The sequence below is a fragment of the Acomys minous genome (genome assembly GCF_964271855.1).
Source record: "Acomys minous genome assembly, chromosome: 3".
Classification (NCBI taxonomy): Eukaryota; Metazoa; Chordata; class Mammalia; order Rodentia; family Muridae; genus Acomys; species Acomys minous.
The window spans coordinates 12,253,013-12,275,532 of NC_140485.1; the positions used below are offsets into that span (position 1 = coordinate 12,253,013).

At 41.9% G+C, this 22,520-nt stretch overlaps 1 protein-coding gene across 5 annotated transcripts in view; it reads right to left on the reverse strand.

The window, feature by feature from the left end:
* Positions 1-22,520, reverse strand: part of SLX4IP (SLX4 interacting protein) — a 166,411-nt gene that overhangs the window by 11,590 nt on the left and 132,301 nt on the right. For all 5 annotated transcript variants that reach the window (XM_084777610.1, XM_084777607.1, XM_084777609.1 and 2 more), the window contains 2 exons: positions 11,998-12,075; positions 9,135-9,223 (listed from right to left, as the gene is read on the reverse strand). In XM_084777610.1, coding sequence (XP_084633736.1) covers positions 9,135-9,223; positions 11,998-12,075 — 167 coding nt within the window. The remainder of the gene's footprint in view (positions 1-9,134; positions 9,224-11,997; positions 12,076-22,520) is intronic.

The following is a 22,520-nucleotide window of genomic DNA, read 5'->3' on the forward strand; positions in this document are numbered from 1 at the left end:
TTGATATAAAACTAGTTCAGCTCAGCTGTCTTGGGTGGAGATCTGTTCTCTTTCCCACTGGGAAGAAAAGAGCTGCCAGCACCAACCACCATATACAGGCAGAAAACGGAGCTGGCACGGAGGCTGGCACAGTGGCGAGAAACTCAGTTTGCAGAATACTCTATGTGTCTCTGATCAAACTGTACCTAAAGTCTGGAGTTGTCAGGGACATCAGTCACCCCACCCCACACCCCATCCCCTGCTGCCCTGGATGGTATTTGGAGTTGTCCTGTCTGTCCCTTGAAAACGAAAAGGTTCAAGACACACAGAATCTCTTCTCAAGTTTCTTGTATACTGAAGTTATTGTAGGTGCCAGGCCCCTGCACTCTGCCAACAACACCTTCTATAAACATTAAGAGCAGAGTAAAAGTATAATATATCATATCAGTTTATTTAGAGAACATGTAACAGTATTAAAGTATAGAGCGGAGAGCACTGAAGTATGTAATATTACTTTACTGCAGTGCCTGCTGGCTTTCAGGCACAACTGCGTAATTAAATTGTGGCACAGTATAGTATGGAAGGCTGAGTGGTTATAGAGAGGCAGCTGAAAGGAAGCTCAGACATGAGAATACACCATCTCAGACCACAGTGTGCATGGCCATGCCAAGCACGGGTCCTAACACCATCGAGAAAACATCTTCCAAAATTCATTTTCTAATGCTTTCTTAAACTAGTTAGCAATAAGTTAAAGAAATAAAAGGGGGAGAGATAGAGGGCATAGGAGAGACACATTCATTGTAATTTCAGTATCAGCATAGACTCAAAGGAACGAAAACAAAATGGAGTAAAACAAACAGGGAGGTGGCACCTGATGAATTCTACATGACCGAAGGCATTTTTCTAAGGGCAGTGGAAGTAGACATGGGTAGAAAAGGTGGGACAGGGATCAGCAGCTGTTAACTGTGTTAGATGCCCAGGAGGCAGTGATGGCAAGTCATCTGCCCATCTCCCACACTTGAGGGTCTTTTTCTCTACAGATTTCTGTCCTCAAGTCCCTCCTCCAAGCCTTTCTCTCTTCTGCTTCTAAGAAAGGCTGGATTGTGGATTGTGCTGCTGCCAGGGTTAGTCACAGATACTATGGACATTTCCTTTGAAATAAGTTAACAGTGTTATTCTATAGGGCTGACAATGTAGCTCATTTTAGATAAAGTGCTTGCCAAGTATTCACAAAGCCCTAGGTTTGAACCTCAGCACTACATAATCTGGGCATGGGGGTGCACACCTGTGGCCCCAACCCTGAGGAGGCGGAAGCAGCAGAGTCGAGAGATCACCCTCAGCTACACAGTGAGTTTGAGGACAACTTGGGATCCATGAGATCTTGTCTCAAGAAAACCCAGTATTTCTCTTTTAAAGTTGGGACTGGGAAGCTTCTGTATACAACTCTAGCATGTGGCCCTAAAAATCAAGGAAGTTACCTTGCAGGAAGTGTATGCTTCACAGGGATTTTCCAGTTCACATTCATCTACCCTGGAGAACTTAAAAATAAATCTTGACCAATCTTAGGCTATTGTTGAGTCTCTGGTGCTGACAAGTATGATGAAAGATGTGTTTTGCTTTTGTTTTTTTAAATAATGGGTTTGGGTCTGTGGATGACATAGGGGCCTACTGAATACTATCAGAGTTATAAAAAATTTATTAACTTTGATCAGATAAATATTAAAATACACTGGGAATTACCTTAGGGAAACTTGGCATATCTCTGGGGTGCCCTTGTTAAAAAAGTACCTCCTCTACTACCATGTCTATGGCTGCAAACTTACAGCAACCTCAGCAAGCAGCTGGCCCTTCATTCAGGGTACAGACTGCTGTGACTTCTCAGGTGCTTGACCTCAAGGTCTTGGACAGAAAGAAGAGTGGTGGGTATGATGCCTTCCACAGACGCAGGTAGAAGGACCAGCTAAAAGGCAGGCTGAAGAAGCCAGGATATTAATGGGAAAGAGCCAAAAGGCCAGAGAGAAGCATCGCAGATGTCTGTCTCCTTGCAAATTGCTTTCTAGACCTGGCCCTCCGCCTGGGGATACGGAAGAAATAGTTCTTGCTATTTTCCTTGAGCACGGACAGTCAGACCTCTTCTTTCCAAGACTCATATCTCCTGATAGGAACAGCTTTTGTGGACTTGTCTGGGAACGTCATCCCTATCTAGGAACGTCATCCCTATCACAACATCGTTTCCTTGGGAAAATGAATGGTGTATTCTAAATCATCTGCTTATTAATGTATTTTCCAAAAGTAACCCATTCACACACTGAACTCCATCTGTGCCGTCACTGTGGGTGTTCTGTGGAAGAAGACACCTAGAAATTCAGGCCTGAAAAGTCTGCTCTCTCCCAGCTCCCAAGACCTTGGAGAAATGAGCGGGATTCCCCTCCAGCGTCTCATCTCTGCAGGGTGACCGACATCTGGGCAGTCTCTAACTGCTCAATAGAGCTCTATGTGACCGCTAAGTACGTGGGGACTGATTACTAGCTTTTTGCAGTTTTTGTAATTATAGAGGCACACAAAGAAAAGGGCCTGACTTCTCGGGAGAATACTATATGCAGATGGGTGGTACCATGCATTACTCTAATTTCTAGACCATGAAGAAGACACATCATCACCCACTAGTCTAGCCCGGTGACATTTCTATTAACTCTTCTCTGCGGAAGAAGGAACCAATGGTAATAATAATTAGTGCTCATAAGTGCTTCAGAGTTTATAAGCCACTTTCATAATTATTATCTCATTTGACTGTTAGGAAAACTTAGCAGGTTTCCAAAGTACTTATCACATTTACCTCTGTGTACCAAGTCAGGGGCTCATTTTCTAAAGCCAAGTGTGGTGTCTGAAGTCCTCCAACAGGTGATTGGCGACTGTCGCGGTCAAGGCCAAGTCTTTATATTTTAACTCCAATATTTTTCCTGTGTTCTACTCCATACTGTGTTTTTCCTGATTAATCTGCAGTATAACTGGTCACTGAGGAGAGATTTCATGCCCCTGAACATAAAAGGAACACTACGCAAAACAAGCACAGAGCATTTGAGGACCAGATATGTCATTTTTGATTACCCTAGCTAATTATCAGTCTTCTTAGGAGTCTTCTAGTTCGTGGTTGACAGGGGACCTTCAGATGATGACATGCAACATACCTCATTTGCAATACTACTGGTTAAAACTTGGGAGAATTTCACTATTAGGAAAGGAGAATAGGACCTCAGATTTCTGTAGCAAATATGTAATATTTAATTGTTGGGTTTTTTTTTTTTTTTTTAGACAGGATTTCTCTGTGTAGTGTTGGCTGTTTTGGACTCACTTTCTAGGCCAGGCTGGCCTCGAACTCAAAGCAGTCAACCTGCCTCTGCCTTCCTGAGTGCTGAGATTAAAGGGGTGTGCCACCATGCCCAGCACAATATTTAATCTTTAAAAGCAATCTTCCCTGAGAAATATTTTCCTAATTTTCTGTGTCATATTCTAGTGAAATGAGCCAATAAAGAACATCTTTATTGCCATCACTGGCATTTTCATTAAGATCAGCCACCTGCCAGTCCTTTTAAGAGCAGTGGGAGGAGTGCTGCTAAGGGATCCTGTCCTACGATGATGGCCCTATACTAATGTGTCCCTTGACTATCTGTTGACCATGTTCTGGTCCTAAGCCTTGACCCCAGCTACCTGGAAAAGGAACTGGCAGTCGGCCTCCACAGGTGGCTAGCACCATGAGAATCATTTATCATGAAACAATGGCCTGGCTTAAGAGATATATATTCAGCTTAGCGCTTAAGTCTTGTCTTCTGTCAGGATGTCCCAGTACGCCTTCTAATGACACACTGCTGTAGTGAGAATCTAGCTTATGCCGATGACAGCTATTTTATAGGAGAACAACAATGTCATAGTGCCATCAGCGAATATTTCATTCTAGGAGACAAAAGGGAAACTTAGTCCCTAGAAGGGATTGCTATGAGATCTTGGTGGTGAAGCTCATCAGCAGAAGCAACAGGGTCTAGCTTTCCACGATTAGCATGGTGAAACAACAGCAACAACAACAACAACAACCAAACCAAAAAACAAAATATGCCACCACCTCTCTAATAAACTGTAGGAAAAAATACTTATTTTATATAAAAACACAACATCAAGATTCTCCATGGTAGAAATCATTATGGAAAAGACACAAACTCTTCCTGCCACATATCAATGCCTCACTATTGGAAGACAAATGATAAGCTCACTAAGAATTATTATTATTATTTTAAAAGAATTACTATTCTTACTCGATAAGGATACAATATAGAAATACATCCTCAATAGACCATCAATAGGAAAGTAGTAGTGGACTAACATACATAAACAGGGTCCTACCTAAATTAAATATGCACTGACCTCAGTTATCAAGTCTGAAGGAATAAAGATTAGATTGGTAACAAAGGTTGAGCTGGGAGTCAGGGTAATTTTTACTTTCCTTTTGCATATTTGTATTTAATCTTTTGATGCAACAAACACACAGGATTTTGATAACCACTTGCTAAGGAATAACCAAGTTTGGAATATTAGAAAATGGGCAGTTAGAAAATGGAGCCTTTCCTTCAAACTTGAGGGCCTTTCCCAAGTATCCTGGGACATCTTGGCAGCTGCATGTAATTCCCATGAACTGTAAGTATAATTTCAGACAAGAATACTTCATATAAAAATTGGAAAAGTCATGGACTACTTATCCTCTCATTAGGGCATAGAGCTAAAATACTCAAACTTTTCTGTAGTATATTTCTTCTATTCCTTTTAAAAATTATATTTCTCCTGTTTTAAAAACATAAGGCCTAAAATGTTTAAATGTTTTCTTATAACTGCTGTTTGTCTTTCCTAAACTATGACTCAATTCTGCAAGATTACTGTTATATTTAAAAGGTCTATCTTGTGTGAAAATCACATTAAAATTCTTATTTAGTGCATTTTCATCTTTTTTTTTCCTGACAGAAATTCCATGTGAGAAAAGATTTTTGAGATAATGTGACACTCTCTCTTTCACATGAAGGACTTGGCCAGCAGAGCTCGGACTATGCACAGCTGAAGAACACAAGCCTCCCGCTAAATATAACTCAATCTACAGTGGTTTATTACTTGAGACTAATTTTTACTTCAATCTCACATTCATAAGTGAGAAGAAGATTTTCTTTTTAACATAGCCTGGCTTAAGAGACATGTTCAACTTAGAGTTTAAATGTTGTTGACTTTTCAGTCCTTCAATAGTGTGTGTGTGTGTGTGTGTGTGTGTGTGTGTGTGTTTATGTGCATACATGCACACACACATGAAATCTTGACAGATAGTTTCATAGCTCAGCTATAACTCAGATGAAGGACAAGACGGAAAATCCAAAAACCTGAATGCATAAATCTGCTTTTTGGCAGCACTAACACTGAGAATCAGTTTCTAATTTCAAAAGGGATCTCAGACTTTGGCATACTACAGCCTGAAAAGAAAGAGTGGAAGCCTAAATTTGGGGCTTTCTTTCTAAAGTCACAGCTTTCAGGCTGGGACTGATTTTAGGTGACCACGACAGCTAATAGTAGTGCCAGTCTACCAGACTATAACAGCTAGAGGGCAACAGCATTTTCTTATTTTTGTGTCACTGAAACCCAGTAGATATCCTCATATAGATCCAGCACCCAGAACATTCTGTTCCATGTAATGGCCAGGGTGGATGGGAACCGTGGTCTCCAGAGACTAGGAGTGGCTTGTAACCAACACACAATCCAACAGCTGCTTTGCAATGACCCTGAAATGTCCCAGATATATACAGTGGCCCATGGTTATTTACATAGCTTCAATAAAGAAATCACAGAGACCAGGAGGTAACTTCAGATTTCTCTAACCCTCCAGGGCTTTACAACTGAAAAGGAACAGTCTCTACGTAGGAGACTTACATTTGGGGTGGGGCGCGGGGGTGGGGGAGGGGTGAGAAAGAAAGAAATAGAAGGGAAGCCAATGTTGTGAGACATAACGAAGTACAGTAAAGTCTGACTTGTGTTCTTTATACTGCTAAGGAAAAGTGAACAGAAGAAGCAAAGGTACAAGCTGTCAAAAACAGAAACACTGGCTCTCCATCCAGCAGTAGGTCACATCAGAGGCTGCGAGAGCTTTCAGAGTTCTTATGAGAAACTCTAGTAAGAAAAATACAGTGACTCATTTCATAATAATGCCCTTGCCTCCCAAAGTACACAGCTCAGTTCCCACATCCCAAGCACATGGACACAGGACAGGGCCATTGCAACACAGAGGACCTTCCTCTACTGTCTGTCCCCACTGTCTGTCCCCACATGGACAGAGTTGACAAAGGGGGACCAGGCTTCTCTGGTCTGTAAGGGAAGGGGCTTTCTCTGCCTCTTTTGTGCTGCCTGATCTGGTATGTGTTCTTCAATGCAGCCATCTTGAAGAACTGGGACACCAAATACTGCTGGTTTCCTAGTCTGGAGGCTGAAAGACTCCCTTGGCAAAGAAGTTCAGTAGATGCTTCTAGATCTCCAAACAAATTCTCACATAAGACAAAGGTGGTCCAGAGAGCACGGAGAACTAAACTCCGCAAAGTACCAATGAGAGGCTGTGGATGCTCTCAGGTACAAGATTACCCCTTCCCCCTCATCACATCTGTGGATGCACAGCAGCAAGTTATATAAACAATTGTAAGAAAATAACTGTAGTTTATTGCCAATATAGGTACACGGGAGCCAAGTTCCCAGGCCTTGCTTAGTCAGAAGTTCCTTGAGCATGACTACCAGGAGAGAATGAGCTGGATCATGTCTCTTTGTAAATGTCACTGTAAAATGAAAAGAAATCCAAGTTCTTGGGGTGTGTGTGGGGGAGTGATCACTAGCTTTGGGTATCTGAAGTGCATCATAAAAATTAATTTCTTCTCTCTTTCCCTGGCAGGAGCATCAGGAAGGGAAGGGTTGTTTATTGATCCCTAAATAGCTGAGACAGGTGGACTCGAAAGAGGTCAGATGTCAGTGGTGGAGAGACAGTATGACTGACTTGATGAGGGATTTGTATGAGGGCCTGGATATTTCACAGCTTCTATGACAACATATCTGAGAAAGTGGTGGGGAGAAGGCCCTGAAGAGGGGAGGTGCTCAGCTGAGGCTGGAACACGGGTGGCAACGGAGCTGGTTGGCAGTACTGACTCCTGCACGTGTGGCTGGGAGAGTGTGTACGTGGAAGGGAAAGTGAGACGACACAACCAAGAAGAGCCACAAAAAACAGTGAGGAACTTGGGTGATATAAACAGCCCCCTCCTTGTGAGCTAGCACGGTCCACTTCGATAGTGGGCTCACTACAAACCAGAGCATGCCAAAGAAAGAATGGACCGTCCCATGTGAAATGGTCAGGTGGTTAAGAATGAAAGTTCTCAGCAACTAGGAAGTCCCCGGGATTACAGGATTTATATAACAGCAGCTACAGAAAACGTACATCTGTACAAATACTAGACCCCTAAGGGGATAATGTTTCATTCGTATTCAGTGGTTTAATTCCTCCTTAACAATTTAAGATATCAAGTATTAACATTACACATCAGATATAAGATCTGATTTCTCCTGTATCCCATCTGCAAGCAATAACATTCTGGTAGAGTTAATAATTGTTTTTTTTTTAACTATGTATCAATTCTTTCTTGCTCTGAAAATCAGTTAAGTGATATTTATTAAAATCTATGCCAGCAGAATTACTTCAGTATTTATTAATATACTAAGATAATGTAATATCCTGGAAATATTTCAAAGAATAAACTTTTAATGCTTTTTGCCAAATTTGCTTTACTGATGTTATTTTATGTACATATGCAGAGTCTTTCTGATGGATAAAGAGGAAATAAAAGGGTTGCACTGTTTTTTTGAAAGGATCCTCTGCTCAAAACAAAGGAACTAAATGCATGTATGAATTTTCAGATCTTGACTTTTTTCTGGCTCTTTATTATCTCACAGAGGCTCTGAAACACTTTTCTTATATATTTAAGATGAAATAGGAAGCTGGTTTTATACTATGTGAGCCAAATTTCACATTTCATATGGGTTGAAAAATAATAAACAACAGGGATAATCTAATATCTCCATAAATTATTTTAGAAGCATAATAATCATGTCTTTCTTTATGGCTGGGTTAATGTATTCTATATTTTTTTTTCTTGTCATGGATGGTTCAAGCCATAGACTTTTTTTTAAAGGACAAGCTAAATAGACTGAACTGTGACTGAAGCAAGGCACATATACACATGACAGGGACACTGTTAAGAGCACATGTTGAGATCAAAAGCCACAGCTGTAAGCCACAGCACTTTGAGTAGTTTTTCAACATCTATTTGTCTGAATAAAGAACTCTGGTGACAGAGCAAGAAAGGCCCTGATTGAGCTTGAGCGTAACATGAGAAAAGAGAGCAAGAGAAAACGAACTCTATTAGCTATGAAATAATACACTGGGGAGAACACTAGTTCTCAGGGAAAATGTGAGTGATTCACCATGGGATACAACTCGGAAGCCGTGACCCCAGTGGAAACTTTCAGTGGAAGCACAGATTCTGCTTCTTCTCATTTACATTCCATCACAAACACCACCAAGGTTCTCCTGATGTGTCGTCATTGCTTCATTTAAAGTTGAAAGTGATAAGATAACTGCTTATCAAACTAAATATTCAGGGATTTGGAGGGAAAAAACCCCCAAAAACCCAACTTATTGATTAATCGACTCATTAAGTGATCAATGTTAGTATGCAAAACAGGAGGTAAGGCATCTCTGATGTCTTAAAACATGCCGAACAGAGGACACACACACACACACACACACACACACACACACACACACACACACACACACCTACACACACACACACACACACACACACACCACACACACACACACACACACCACACACACACACACACACACACACACACACACACACACCACACACACATACACACCTACACACACACACCACACACACACACACACCACACACATACACACACACACACCACACACACACACACACACACACACACACACACACACACACAGTCACTCGAGGTCACTTAACACTAAACAGATTCTCTTTCAGAATTGTTTTCATACATACCGATTTTTCATTCTGGCTTGACCAAGCATCAGGACCAAATGCAAGCTGACTAACGCAGACCACAAATCTCTCAGGAAATACACGCAGTTCTGTACAAAACAAAGAAACCCAAGTTTCTAAAAGTATCAACACCATGAAAATAGAAATTATTGTTCCCAGGTTTTTGTTAACTTTCCATATGGCAAGATGCACAGATATGTGACTGGGGTCTTGTCTCCTTTCTCTCTAGAGGACTCCCACCACTTCGGCAGAGTGAGTTCTAGGAAGAACCAAGGGTTTGCAAACTAGCTCACCCCAGGCACTGAACTATAATAGTGCATGGAACTTCTGGGCAGGCCATTAAAACTCTTCTCTGTTAGTATGCTGTTTTCTGTTTAAAACATCTATTTGGGAAGAACTATTAATGTTTTCTAATCAACATACAGACTTAAAGAGAAAGAAGAAGAATGTGAGATACAAATGTCAAAAGTGACCTGTTCTTGTTTTTCCTAGTTAGTTTCCTTATGTCTTCCTAGTCAGTTGCTCTTGAAAAGAACTAAAGGGCTAATACCATACCTGAGAGCAAACTTCAAAGCTCAGGAGAGAAAAATAACAGTGTCTCTTAGAAATTGAGGGCTGGTCTATTGAGGGCTAGTCTAAGTGTGCTGTGGTAGAGATGGCATTAGACCGCCGTCACAGCGATCCACCCCTGCAGATTCTGACAGTAAAGCCACTTACTTCCAAGTGGGAAAGGATGAATGGGGCACAGAATAAGGGCCCCTTAAGTCAATGATGTGAATATAAGAGTGATAATTCATCTGCATCATTTCTTCTTTCAGCTGCCTTGTCTGTCCATCTGTACTTCCACCAAACACCATCTAACTGTGGGACTATGTCTGGAGTGATATGTAACAGATATGAACAGACCTATATGAATTGAATGGTTGGGATTCTTCATCTCTTAGCACTTGCTGCATTGCCCAAATCTTTTTAAAAACACATACATATATTGCTATAAAACAGTCATTTTTCTCTAAAACAGAAAGATTCCCTCTTAGATGTGATCATCTTTTTAAGACAGAGTTATAAATCAGGTAAGTGATCCCTTTCAATATACCGCATGTGAAGTACTGAATGAGACAGTAACATATCCCCGTTTGGTTCAACTGTTAGTTAAGCAGAAACGTGTTAATTGAACACACAACATGAACTCAGGCAACACCTTCTCCACTTGGCTAGGTCAGAGCTCAAGACCTAGAGCTGATGCTACTGGAGTGGTTCTGTCCTGAGCCCTGGGCCGCTGCTGTATCTCACCACAACAGGTCAACTGCTCTAAGTAAAAGCTCCACCCTCCTGCCTCACTTGGCTCCCACTCCTTAACAAGGATGTGCCAAGCATTCAGAACCCTCCATGACTTCAGCCCAACCTGCTGTTCTGGTCTCAGTCAACAGGAGCCTCCCATAGAAAGGCTTCATTACAGGAGGGGTCATGGGTGTGTCTAAACTTTGACCCTATACAGATGTTACATCTGAACGGAGGCCTCAGAAGATTTTTTTGAAAAATTTTAAGAACAAAATTATAAAAAAAGTTAATATGTATGTATTAATTCTTACAATAAATGATTGGGATTAAATGGGAAGTAGCCTCTGTCCCACTTTATGGAGGGAAAACAAGCCATTGAATTCATTACTTATCCTTTCTCTCCGCTATAAATAAATCAGAAGATTAAAGTACACTGTGTTATTTAGTAGATGAAAGTTAACATTCAAAATTATTACTTCATCTATTTTCTTTTCAAAACTAAGAGCAATAGATTATGAATACTCTGATAAGCAAATCGATTCAAAAGTTTCCTTTGAATCACTTTACTTGATTATATAATAATTGATTTGTGTTGTTTTAATACTTAAAAGATTTAAACAACATCAGTCCTCACCAGAATATAAAGCTAGATTTTATAGTAACAGATAAAAGGTTAGCTTTTTGAGTAAGGTCAACAAAATAGAGGCCCTCATCATGTGGCTAGTACAGGGGCTGGAGAGATGGCTCTGGGTTAAGAGTACTGGCTGCTCTTCCAGAGGACCTGGGTTCGATTCCCAGCACCTATCATGGTGGCTAAAAACAATCTGTAATTTCCGTTTCAGAAGACCCAGCCTCTTCTAGTCTCCAAGGGCACCAAGCCCATATGTGAGACACACATGCACATACGTACATGCAGATGTCATACACAGAAAATAAAAAGAACTTTTTAAAGACAGGGTAATATAGCTGAGTAAGTACAGATAATCATGGATATTCCATGAACACTTCCATGAAGGCAGTTTCTAAGTTGTTTCCTATCTTATATTCACAATGACGGAGTCTAAAATAGCTGAGCTGCATTTTCTACAGTCAGGTCTATTCAGAAAGACTGGCCATCCTCGCCTTACTTCACTGTGGCTGACATCACTGTGGCCGTGACATCACTGTCCACACCATGACTTGTGGAAGTGAAGGTTGGGAGCTGGCCTCATTAAATACTCGAGGAACGTTTGGTGGCTCTGGGCTGCCAAAGTGCTTTCTTGTAACTCGTCTTGCCCTTTTCCAAAGGCTACGGTGGTGCACTCACCCTGACAGGATGATTCATAGTTCACCTGTTCACTGAGTCACTTTCAAAGCCCAATGAAAATGCTATGACACCCCAGAAAACTGAAGTCCAATGTGGTCTAGCTCTCTGTTCCCATGGGCAGTAAGCACAATGAACGGAGCATGAGGGATCAGTAGGTTTTGAAATACTAAGTGATGTAGTCAAAGAAGCAAATAGGGATATTTGTTCTGTAATTTTCAACCCTCTTTTGGACAAACTAGTTGTGTAAAACCCTGATCCATGAAATCAGATCCTTACCAGTATTCTGTGAGCTCTGGATACAGCGAAGGTGTATCCCTCTCTTGAGGAAATAGGCTGTGATCTGAAAGCCATAACCTGGAAAATGAAAGTGAAATCGTTAGATTATTAATATTCCTGATTTCCACAGACCCTTCCCCTGCCTGTCATACAGTATGTACTTCTCAATAATTAAGAAATAAGTGAACTGACATGGGCCTCACGTGAGTGGACAGAGCAATGTTACCATACTAGCTCTTCTAAGAGACCCAGCCAAAGCACCTGGCATGACTCTACGTCTGCAGTCAGTTCATCTGTAGAATGAACAAATGAGGAGGTCTAACATGTCTGAAAATTAATGATTTCAGATGGCTGATAAATTAAGCCTAAACTGATGCACAGACCTTGGCCACCTTCCAATATCCACTGCTTATCATGCATTAAAAGAGTAACTTAGTATTTATTAAAAATGAGTACACTCTGTAAATAAGCTATGACTTAACTCAAGTGCAGTCACATCTTCATAAACAATGAAATGTAAGAAATACTGCATGAACTAAAAGCAAGCAAAACAGCAGCAAAGCACATCCTCCCAAACTCCCAACTCACCAGAACAGATAACAAAAAAGATTGCATTAAGTGTTGGCAAATCTGTGGGAAAATCGGCATTCTCATATGCTGCTGATAGAAGTAAAAATAGGCAGAGCCATTTTGAAAGAGTACTCAACACCTAAAGCTGAAATTTGTGGATTTCCATGATAGCATTCTTCACAATGGTCTCAGATTGGAGCCAAAGCAGAGAAGATCCATCAAGAGTAGAATGTGACTTAATAATATACTGTGAAATACTATGGTTCCCTTAAAAATGTGCAAACTATAGCTACTGCATAAACTTTGCCCCAAACAGTGACTCTTCTCTGTGAAAAAAGAGATATTGCCCCTGCTTCAGAGTGCAGCAGAAGTCCAGGCGATCCACTGACAGCATTTGCCTGCCTTTCCCGCCTTTCTTTCTTTTGCACCTCTCCTCAGTTACCCTGAGCTATAAAACACTGGGCTGATGGATGACTTTCTTCTGAAAAGGTCAAGTAATAGGGCTTCCAGTTACCACACACATGTGGGGGTAGGGGGTAGGGGGTGGAGAGAGAGAGAGACAGAGACAGAGACACACACAGAGAGACAGAGAGAGAGAGAGACAGAGACACAGAGACAGAAAGACAGAGACAGAGACACACACATGCAGGGGTAGGGGCGTAGGAGGGTGGGGGTGAAGAGAGAGAGAGAGAGAGAGAGAGAGAGAGAGAGAGAGAGAGAGAGACAGAGAGACAGAGAGACAGACAGAGACAGAAACACAGAGACAGAGAGAGAGACAGAGACAGAGACAGAGACACAGAGACAGAGACACACACATGCGGGGGTAGGGGCGTAGGAGGGTGGGGGTGAAGAGAGAGAGACACACACACACACACACACAGAGAGAGAGAGAGAGAGAGAGAGAGAGAGAGAGAGAGAGAGAGAGAGAGAGAGACACAGAGACACAGAGACACAGAGAGAGACAGAGAGACAGAGAGACAGAGACACACAGAGACAGAGACACACAGAGACAGAGACACACAGAGACAGAGACACACACAGGAGGGGGTAAGGGAGAGAGAAGCAGAGAGAGAGAGAGAGAGAAAGAGAGAGAGGCAGAGAGAGAAAGGGAGAGAGTTAGTTAGTTAGTTAGTTCCCTGAGCTGAGACATCTCAGAAAACTGCTAAGTCTTCAAGACAGAGCAACTGAGACCATCAGGGAAATCAAGTTCTTACTATTTCTAACTCCACGACAAGGTTGTTCTGGAACCATGTATATAGTTAAAATACAACCAAAGAAGCTCCTTCCTTTCCATTCCCTACCCTTCCTATCACCCTGCAAGCAGACTTAGGGTACAGGAGCGCACAGGTGTGATGCTCTGTTTAAACATGCAATGGCTTTAACAGCACAATTCCTTCAGTCACGCAGATTGTGAAATGACATTGACAGCCACAAAAAGATAATCTCCAGATTACAGTGATCAAATACATTTTCCCTGAACCAGTAAAAATCAGATTGTATTTCAGTCATACTGCTTGCTTCTGCTAAGTTTTTTAAAATATGTACAAAGTTGTCATTTCTCTGAGTGCTTTAAAGAAGCATTCCATTCTTTAGGTCACTGAGAAAATAAAAGTCACCACCACATCTGTTTATTTGCCTTACTACGAGGTGAGGTGTGGTTATATAAGAGGAATTTGTAGCAATTTGGGACTCAAGAACACATCAAAACTTAGAAGTGAATTTTCACATAATTATTTGCGTCTTATGAATGGCTAAACAAGGAAGAGAATGCGCCACATTCTTTGCCAGTTGTCCTAGGCAATTAAGATGCAAGTGGCATCTTCAAAGTTTCAGATTCCTCCTGACAAAAATCTCAGCAACAGAAAGTTATGATCAGGAAGTCACTAAATGTAAGCTGATCATTAAAGCCACTGCAGTGAGTTCATGAAGCCTGTTATGCAGAAGGTACCACCTAACTGATAAAGAAACTCTATACATAAAAGTCCTAACCAGTGAACAATCTTCATCAATTGATCCAATACAATGCCTCCTCCTACAGGAAATAATACAAGGCCTAGTCCAAGTGGTTTGTTAGTGAAATCACTAGGACAGAACCTTACCCTGTACACCTGTGGGCCTCATGTACCCATGTCCCCTGAGACAGAATTATGTGCAAGAATCACTCCTAAAGTGGCCAATATTATTATCATTATTAGTCTCAGGAAAAGTAGCCTAATGGTTCTTCAAACAAAATGGTAAGTTTAACATTTAAAAAGAAAGAAAGAAAGAAAGAAAGAAAGAAAGAAAAAGAAAGAGAGAAAGAAAGAGAGAAAGAAAATATTTGCACCTGCTTAATCTAACTTCACTGGTCATATGAAACTTTATTGTTTAAAGAGAAACTTGAAGAGAGATTAAATACAAAAAGGTACCTGTGTCAGTTCTTGAGGAAAACTAAACTTGATATATAAACAGAGAAAATTACTGCCACTGAACCATGCTGAGCTGAAATGCTTTGGGAGATGTATTCCATTTCCATAGATAAGAGGAAGAGATAAGGACTACATTCTTATCTTTGTTCTTAATGAAACTGAGTTTACTAAGTTCAGCTGGCCACTGAGGTTTTGTTCTCACTCAGGGTTAAACCAAGGCTCCACCACTCTGAAGATAACAGTGATGTGGCAAAGAATCCAGGTCTGTTTCTTCCCCACTTGGTACCATCTCTCAGCTTTCTGCACTTATGCTCTAAATGCACAAACCAAGTGAGGTTTTCAGCCTTTGTCAGAAGCTTCTCATCACTGCAGGCCATGAGTAATACAGAGACACATCACTAGTAGAATTATCAAGAAGAGGGGATACTGGTGTGCTTGGTCATTGATATTAACCCTTACAAAGTTTGTGAAATTATGGAAGAGGGGAAGGAAAGACTAGAAGAGACAGAAGATGGGAAAGGTTTGCAACAATAAATCTGGACACGACATGGCCATTACCCCCAGGCACACTCACTCCCATCAACATTTTATCATGAAATGTGAAGTGCACATGAAGCCCCACCCCTTCCTGGAAAACTATAAACAATTAATGGTGCTGGGGGCAAGGGCTGTCACTGGTCAGTTGTCCTGGCATCAGTTAATAACCTACCCGTGCTCAGGCAAGCAATCTTATGGAGCTCAGGGGCAGCACACAAACAGATGACATCAAAGGAGGAGAGGAACTTAGGAGGGCTTTCGGCTGGAGGAGGGAGGGAAGACAGGGATCGATTGGGAGTGCCCTTATTGTTGTTTAAATGACTGAATTTCACTGAATACATGAATGAAACCGCCAAAGAATAAAACAGAGATTAAAAAAAAAAAACCCAGTCAAGGGCTGGAAAGGTGGCTCAGAGGTTAAGAGCACTGACTGCTCTTCCAAAGGTCCTGAGTTTAATTCCCAGCAACCACATGGTGGCTCACAACCATCTATAATGTGATCTGATGTCCTCTTCTGGTGTGGAGGAGTACATGCAGGTAGAACACTACATACATAATAAATGAATAAATATATATAAAAAAAACTGTCAGGAGACTGGGAAAAAGATACACAAGTAGGAAATGTGTTTTACTTGAAAAGCATCTGGCAATTATGTTCTAAGATCACCAGGCACTTGCAAAAAACACTGTAGTAATCTGTTTTCTCACTATTGTGATCCTCTTCTGCTGGGGAACACTGCCTTTAGATTTTGGAAGATCCAAAGGTATGGGGGAGGGAACACCTTTGTAATGGAGGTCTCCTTTCATCACAAATCTCAGCTATATCCACTCCTAGAAATAATTTCTATTTCTCAGTTAATTAATGCCACATGATTGCCCAATATCAGAAAGCGCATCTTTTTCCTCACCTCTAGGGAGCCCCCAGGGCCTTCAGTCTCTCACTTCTCACATTCCATGCTTCATAAACAACTGATGTTGTTCTCCCTATCCACCTACATACAGCCTCCAACTCCCCACTGAGGCTCAACTGAGGACCAGTTCCTGCAACCTTTCTATCCTGCTCCACCACTTTTCACAAAAGTATCTAGACTCTTAAGAAACAAGAATACCGCACTGTCTTCCAAGCTCATATGAGCATGGCCCATTATGCTCCACTTAAAGCATCCAGTGGTTTTTCTAGTTCAGTGTTGCAAAGTTGTCCACATTCTTCCAACAGGCCTGTCACAGCAATATGCCACACCATGGTACCAACCTCTGTCTTAGTACTATTCTATTGCTGTTAAGAGACACCATGACCAAGGCATAGAGAGAGAGGGAGAGGAGAGGAGAGGGGAGGGGAGGGGAGGGGAGGGGAGGGGAGGGGAGGGGAGGGGATAGAACAGAGACTAATACATTTTAAAGGAATGGTCACTTACATTGGATATTGTAATTTACAGTGCCAAGTCACTGAGAGGAAACAGCCTCTTGAATTACTGTGAAACTATTCAGCCCCATTAGTTTTCCAGTTGACTCAGAGCCAAAGTGACTTGAGCATCCTCACAGCTGCCAAGGGAAGTTGGTAGTGTGGTGCATCACACAGAGACCATGCTGCTGAAGTGATGAGAGGGCATGGCAGGTGTGCACTGCTCCACTCACCTACAGCATGGCTTTCTTCCAGCAAAGCAGCCTCCCTAAGCATGAGAAGTTCAGGAAGAGCAAGTGTTCGTGTCCTTCAAACTTCTCTCACTGAAGGGCCTTCATCATTTGACCATAAACACCACAAATATTTAGAAGAATGAACTGGAGCCACATAATCCCCCAAACTCCACCATCTAGATTCAGTAATGACTAATCTGTATCACATTTCATATACACGTTTTCTAAGCCACGTCAAAAGAAGTCAGACATCATGAAGACTTACTTTCCTTATGTGAGTATGGCCTCCAAGCAACAAGCAGTCTGCTTTATTACCAAAATTCTATGCCTGAAAAGTCAAACTGCCTCAAGATCTGAAAATCTTTGACCACTGCGATGATGAGCAAAAAGTTTCATATTTTGGAGCATTGCAGAGTTCTAACTTTTAAATAAGGCATACTCAAACAATGACGTCTACATAACCCCCCACCCAAAATTCTGAGATCCTGAAACACCTCAAACTCAGATTTTCAGTCTTAACTGCAAGTACCTTTTTATCTGCTGAACCATCTACAGGCCCCTTGCATGGTTTCTTTAAGACAGTGTCCAGTCTAGCAATGAACTGCAACACTCTTGCTGCCATCTCCCAATCCTGATGTGTACAACTACACCTGCCTAACAATGTTCTTTGAGTAGTAGACAACAGGTAGTGACTAATGTATATTTGTTTTGAGATAAGGTCTCTTACGTAGTCCAGGCTGGCTCATCTTACTATATAATCTTGCCTCAGCCTCCTAAGTGCTGAGAACACACGCATGTGCCAACACATCCCAGATCAACGTTATTCCATTTAACTCATGCTACGTACAAAGTCAATGTCGCATGAGTAGTTAAATATCAGCTAGCAGGCCCGCACTGACGCCCAATCTCAGTTCTGTTGTACACATCTGTAGGCTTTGAACTTTTTCAAAGTTACTTTATTTGGTGTTCTTTAATGCTTACATCTCCCTTCCTACCCACCCACTCTAGATAGGGGAGAAAAGAGATTAATAAGAACAGAAGAGATAGATCTTCCTTGGAGCGATTCCACTGGCATAGATGGAGGATTCCAATAGACTAGTTAAACAATAAACCAGCAATTCAGCAAAGGTGACTGTAACCGCTGGAACCTGGAGCCGCAAAGCCTTCTGTGGAGCAGTTTTCTCTATGAGCATCTTGAAGTGGAGTGATGAACAGCCAAGACCAAAAGCCTACCTCTTGTTTTGGACTTATCTATGTCTGTCTGTCTGTCTGTCTGTCTGTCTATCTATCTATCTCCTCTCAGAGTCTGTACTAGGATGTTTATTAGTTGGCAACGACCATGTTTCCGCAAGAGGCAAATCCTCTTGAAGTGGACAAACATCACCTGTTCTCTCATAAGTCTGTTTTCAGTAGAAAAACACTGCACACCTTCACACAAGTCTGTTTCACATTCCACACTTGGGATCAAAACAAAAACATGTTTCCATCCACTACACATGTCCCTTTTCTCCAATGCTTTACAATTACCTGGACTTTACTTGTAGCAAGCCTTCATGTGGCAGAGCAAACGCCTCTCTTGCTGCTCAGTATTATTTTCTTCTTTATCAATTACACTTGTCCTTTATGGCCTCTGCCCTTCCACTTAGCTTGTCAAATTGCATGAGAAACATACTTTTGGATGTTTGATTTAAAAGACCCTGAACCATATAAAGATCAATTTCAAGAAAACTAGGGCTTTTCCAATAAAACTGACTACAAATTTAACACATTAAAGCTTCTGATTCTTTTTTAAAGAACTATAATATCTTTCCACAAAGTTGAAAATGAAGGATTTTGTTGTTATTGTTGTTTTAATTTTCATGTGCATTGGTGTGAGGGTGTCAGGTCCCCCTGGAACTGGACTTACAGACAGTTGTAAGTTGCCATGTGGGTGCTGGGAATTGAAGAGCTGGCAATGCTCCTAACCGCTGAGCCAAGTTGAAAACTAGTTTGCTGCCACTATTATATACTCCTTTGATTATTATAAAGTTACTAATCCTAATAATGAACATTGTATACCATGACCATCACAACCTTGAATTCTCAGCAGCTTCAATTACCTACAGAGCCACACAACACTGACTAAGGCTTTACCACAGCTGGGGGTAGGGGCTCAGAAGAAACACCCTTCCCCAGAACATAATCATAATATTTACTGACAAACTCTATGGTTCATTGTTTTTACCTGTGGTTTTTCATCTCCTTGTTTTACTCTTCACGTTGGGATTTCTTATAGACCACTGAACACTATTGCTAGCAGGCTTGTATCTGATATTCTCAATGATCAAAAAATACTTGGTGTTTGCTTGAGACAAAGTTGCATATAGCTCGGGCTGGCCTTGAAGTTGAAATCCTCTTGCCTCAAGATCCCGAACACCAGGATTATAAAGATATGTGTCACCATGGCAGATCCACATTGTGTCCCCCCAACATCCACTAAAACTTTGTGTGTTTTACCAAAGGTGATCTTGCACAGGTTGTTTCTATAAACAAATAAACAACAAACTTACCCAAGATGCAATAATGTAACTGATAAAATTTTAATTGCATTTATACCAATTTCAGGAAACAAGTAACTAGAGAGTTTCTATTAAACTACAAAGATAATGCCTATATAACCAAGTATTTTTCTTCAAATTGTTTGCATGTTTGGTCTGTAAGAGAACTATTCCTCCCATTGCTAGAATAGAGTTCTCTGAAGCACTTGTGATGTGGAATACTGTCCCATTCAGGAATTGTTCTATGCTTAAATGAAATCCATTAAATTGACTCCTGTCTCAAGCTTTAAGCAAAGCCAATTGAGAGAAAGTGAGTTTCCTCAGTAGTCATAGGAAAATGACAAATGGGACACTTGAGATACAGAATCAGAGAGGGATGGTGATTAACCCAGTATGTGCACAGGGACAGATGGTGAGGGTTTCACCTTTGTGAATTCATCATAGATAAATGGTAACTTGCTAGAAACACAGAGTTTATGGAGAGTTGGTAAGATAATGAGCAAGGCTTTAGAGAAGGACCAATGAGTATCTCTAAGTGGCTCTATTTGGAAGGCAAAACAAAATAGATTTCTGGGGAGAAACCACACTGAGAAAAAAAACTGACCAAAAGGTAAGGAAGAACAACAGCAGCACATGCTCACTGAGAAATCTAAAGACAAGGGAATCGGGGTCGGGGTGGGGGTGGGTGGAGCAACAGCACTCAAGGCCAGCAAAGGGGAGCCCACAAGAAGTAGTGAGACAAGAATAAGCAGGGCACAAGTCTCAGAAAGGAGATTAAAGAAAACAAAATGCTGAGCTGGCAATCAGGAGGTATTTGGTAGTACTCTTAAAGTAGCTTCAGGGGAGAAGAGAATACCAGAGCGGCTCCCCAAAGGCAAACATCTGCGTCAGGAATTTTGTGGAGATGAGAAGCAGAACATAACACAGGGCTTCAGGAGAATCACTAAAAAAGGTTGGGGCACCCTGAGTTTCCTTCATGCCACAATTCTGTGTTCAGTTCCTAGTCCTGGTCCACTAGCTTTCTCCTGACACTTACATAGTCTGTCTTCTCCCCTACACTTGCTGCTCAGCATTTGTCTATTACACACGTTTCTCAGTTCAGTCACTGTCATTTAGATTTTCAATTCTGTCTTAGGAGGTCTGAGGTCCTTTTCCTGGCCCTGATGTATTCACTATTCAAACCATGGATGGCAAGACTAAGTATTTCCCAAGCTGATGACCTCTTCTATTTTCTCATCAGTTATTAAAAAACTGAAGAGATAAACACACACATAAACAAACAAGTAGTTCAGGTAAGTATTTATTAGTTTAGAGTCTCTTCAGTTCCCAGTCATTGGTCCATGGTAAGTACCTATATTCCTATGGGATGTGAATTTCCACAGCAGATGAGGTTTACATGACCTACAAAGTGTGTAGCTCTTAAAGAGCTCCAGGGAATTCTGATGCAGAGTCAGTTTGGAAGTCACTGAGTTCTAAATATTGTCGTGCTGATTTATAGGATGTCACACATAAATGAACGAATCTTGTTAGAGTAACAGTGGTATTTCACAAAATTCTTGGAAAAAGAAAAAAGATCTATGATTCTGTCTGTGAAAACAAGAGATGCAATACCCTCACTCCTTAAACACAAACAGGTCTTTGGCAGGGCTTCTGTAACAACAGTGACAACGCACTAGGAGAAAGGTTATTTCTAAGGCACCAAGGCCCAAACTATACAGGCAACCCAGGACACATCAATGCATATTAGCTCGGGAGGAGGAGCAGCAGGAAGAGGAGGAAGAGCAGGAGCAGGAGAAGTAGGAGCAGGAGGAGGAGGAGGAGGAGGAGGAGCAGGAGGAGCAGGAAGAGGAGGAGGAGCAGGAGGAACAGGAGGAGGAGGAGCAGGAGCAGGAGGAAGAGGAGGAGCAGGAGGAGCAGGAGCAGGAGGAGCAGAAAGAGGAGGAAGAGCAGGAAGAGTAGGAGGAGGAGGAGCAGGAGGAGCAGGAGCAGGAGGAGCAAGTGAAGGAGCACGAGGAGCAGGAGGAGTAGTTGCAGGAGGAGGAGGAGGAGCAGGAGGAGCAGGAGCAGGAGTAGGAGCAGGAGGAGTAGGAGCAGGAGGAGTAGGAGCAGGAGGAGGAGGAGCAGGAGGCACAGGAGCAGGAGGAGGAGGAGGAGCAGGAGGAGCAGGAGCAGGAGGAGGAGGAGCAGGAGGAGCAGGAGCAGGAGAAGCAGGAGCAGGAGGAGCAGGAGGAGGAGCAGAAGAAGCAGGAAGAGGAGCAGAAGAAGGAGCAGGAGGAGGAAGGAGAGGAGGACGAAGAAGAGGAGCAGGAACAGGAGGTGCAGGAAGAGGAGGAAGAGCAGGAAGAGCAGGAGGAGGAGGAGCAGGAGGAGGAAGGAGAGGAGGAAGAGCAGGAGGAGGAAGAGCAGGAGCAGGAGGAGCAGGAGCAGAAGGAGCAGGACGAGGAGGAGGAACAGGAGGAGGAGCAGGAGGAGGAGGAAGAGGAGCAGGAGCAGGAGGAGCAGGAGAGAAAAACCACCGAGTTTTCATTTTTTTCTTGTGGAAGTTCTTAAGAGTTCATATAAAATGTGCCATGATGAGACATCACAGTTAATATTAAAAATACACAATGCCTTGTGTTCCTTCCTGGCATTTATACCAGAACTCATGCAGATTCTCACCAAAAAAGGAACTAACTAGGAACATGGATTTTTTTCTAAAACATCTATCTTAATTTTTTTTTTTTGAGACAAGGTCTTCCTGTGCAACCTTGGCCAGCCTGAAACTCACTGTATAGACTAGGATGGACTTGAACTCACAAAATTATATGGCTGTCTTTGCCTCCATAGTGTTGGGATC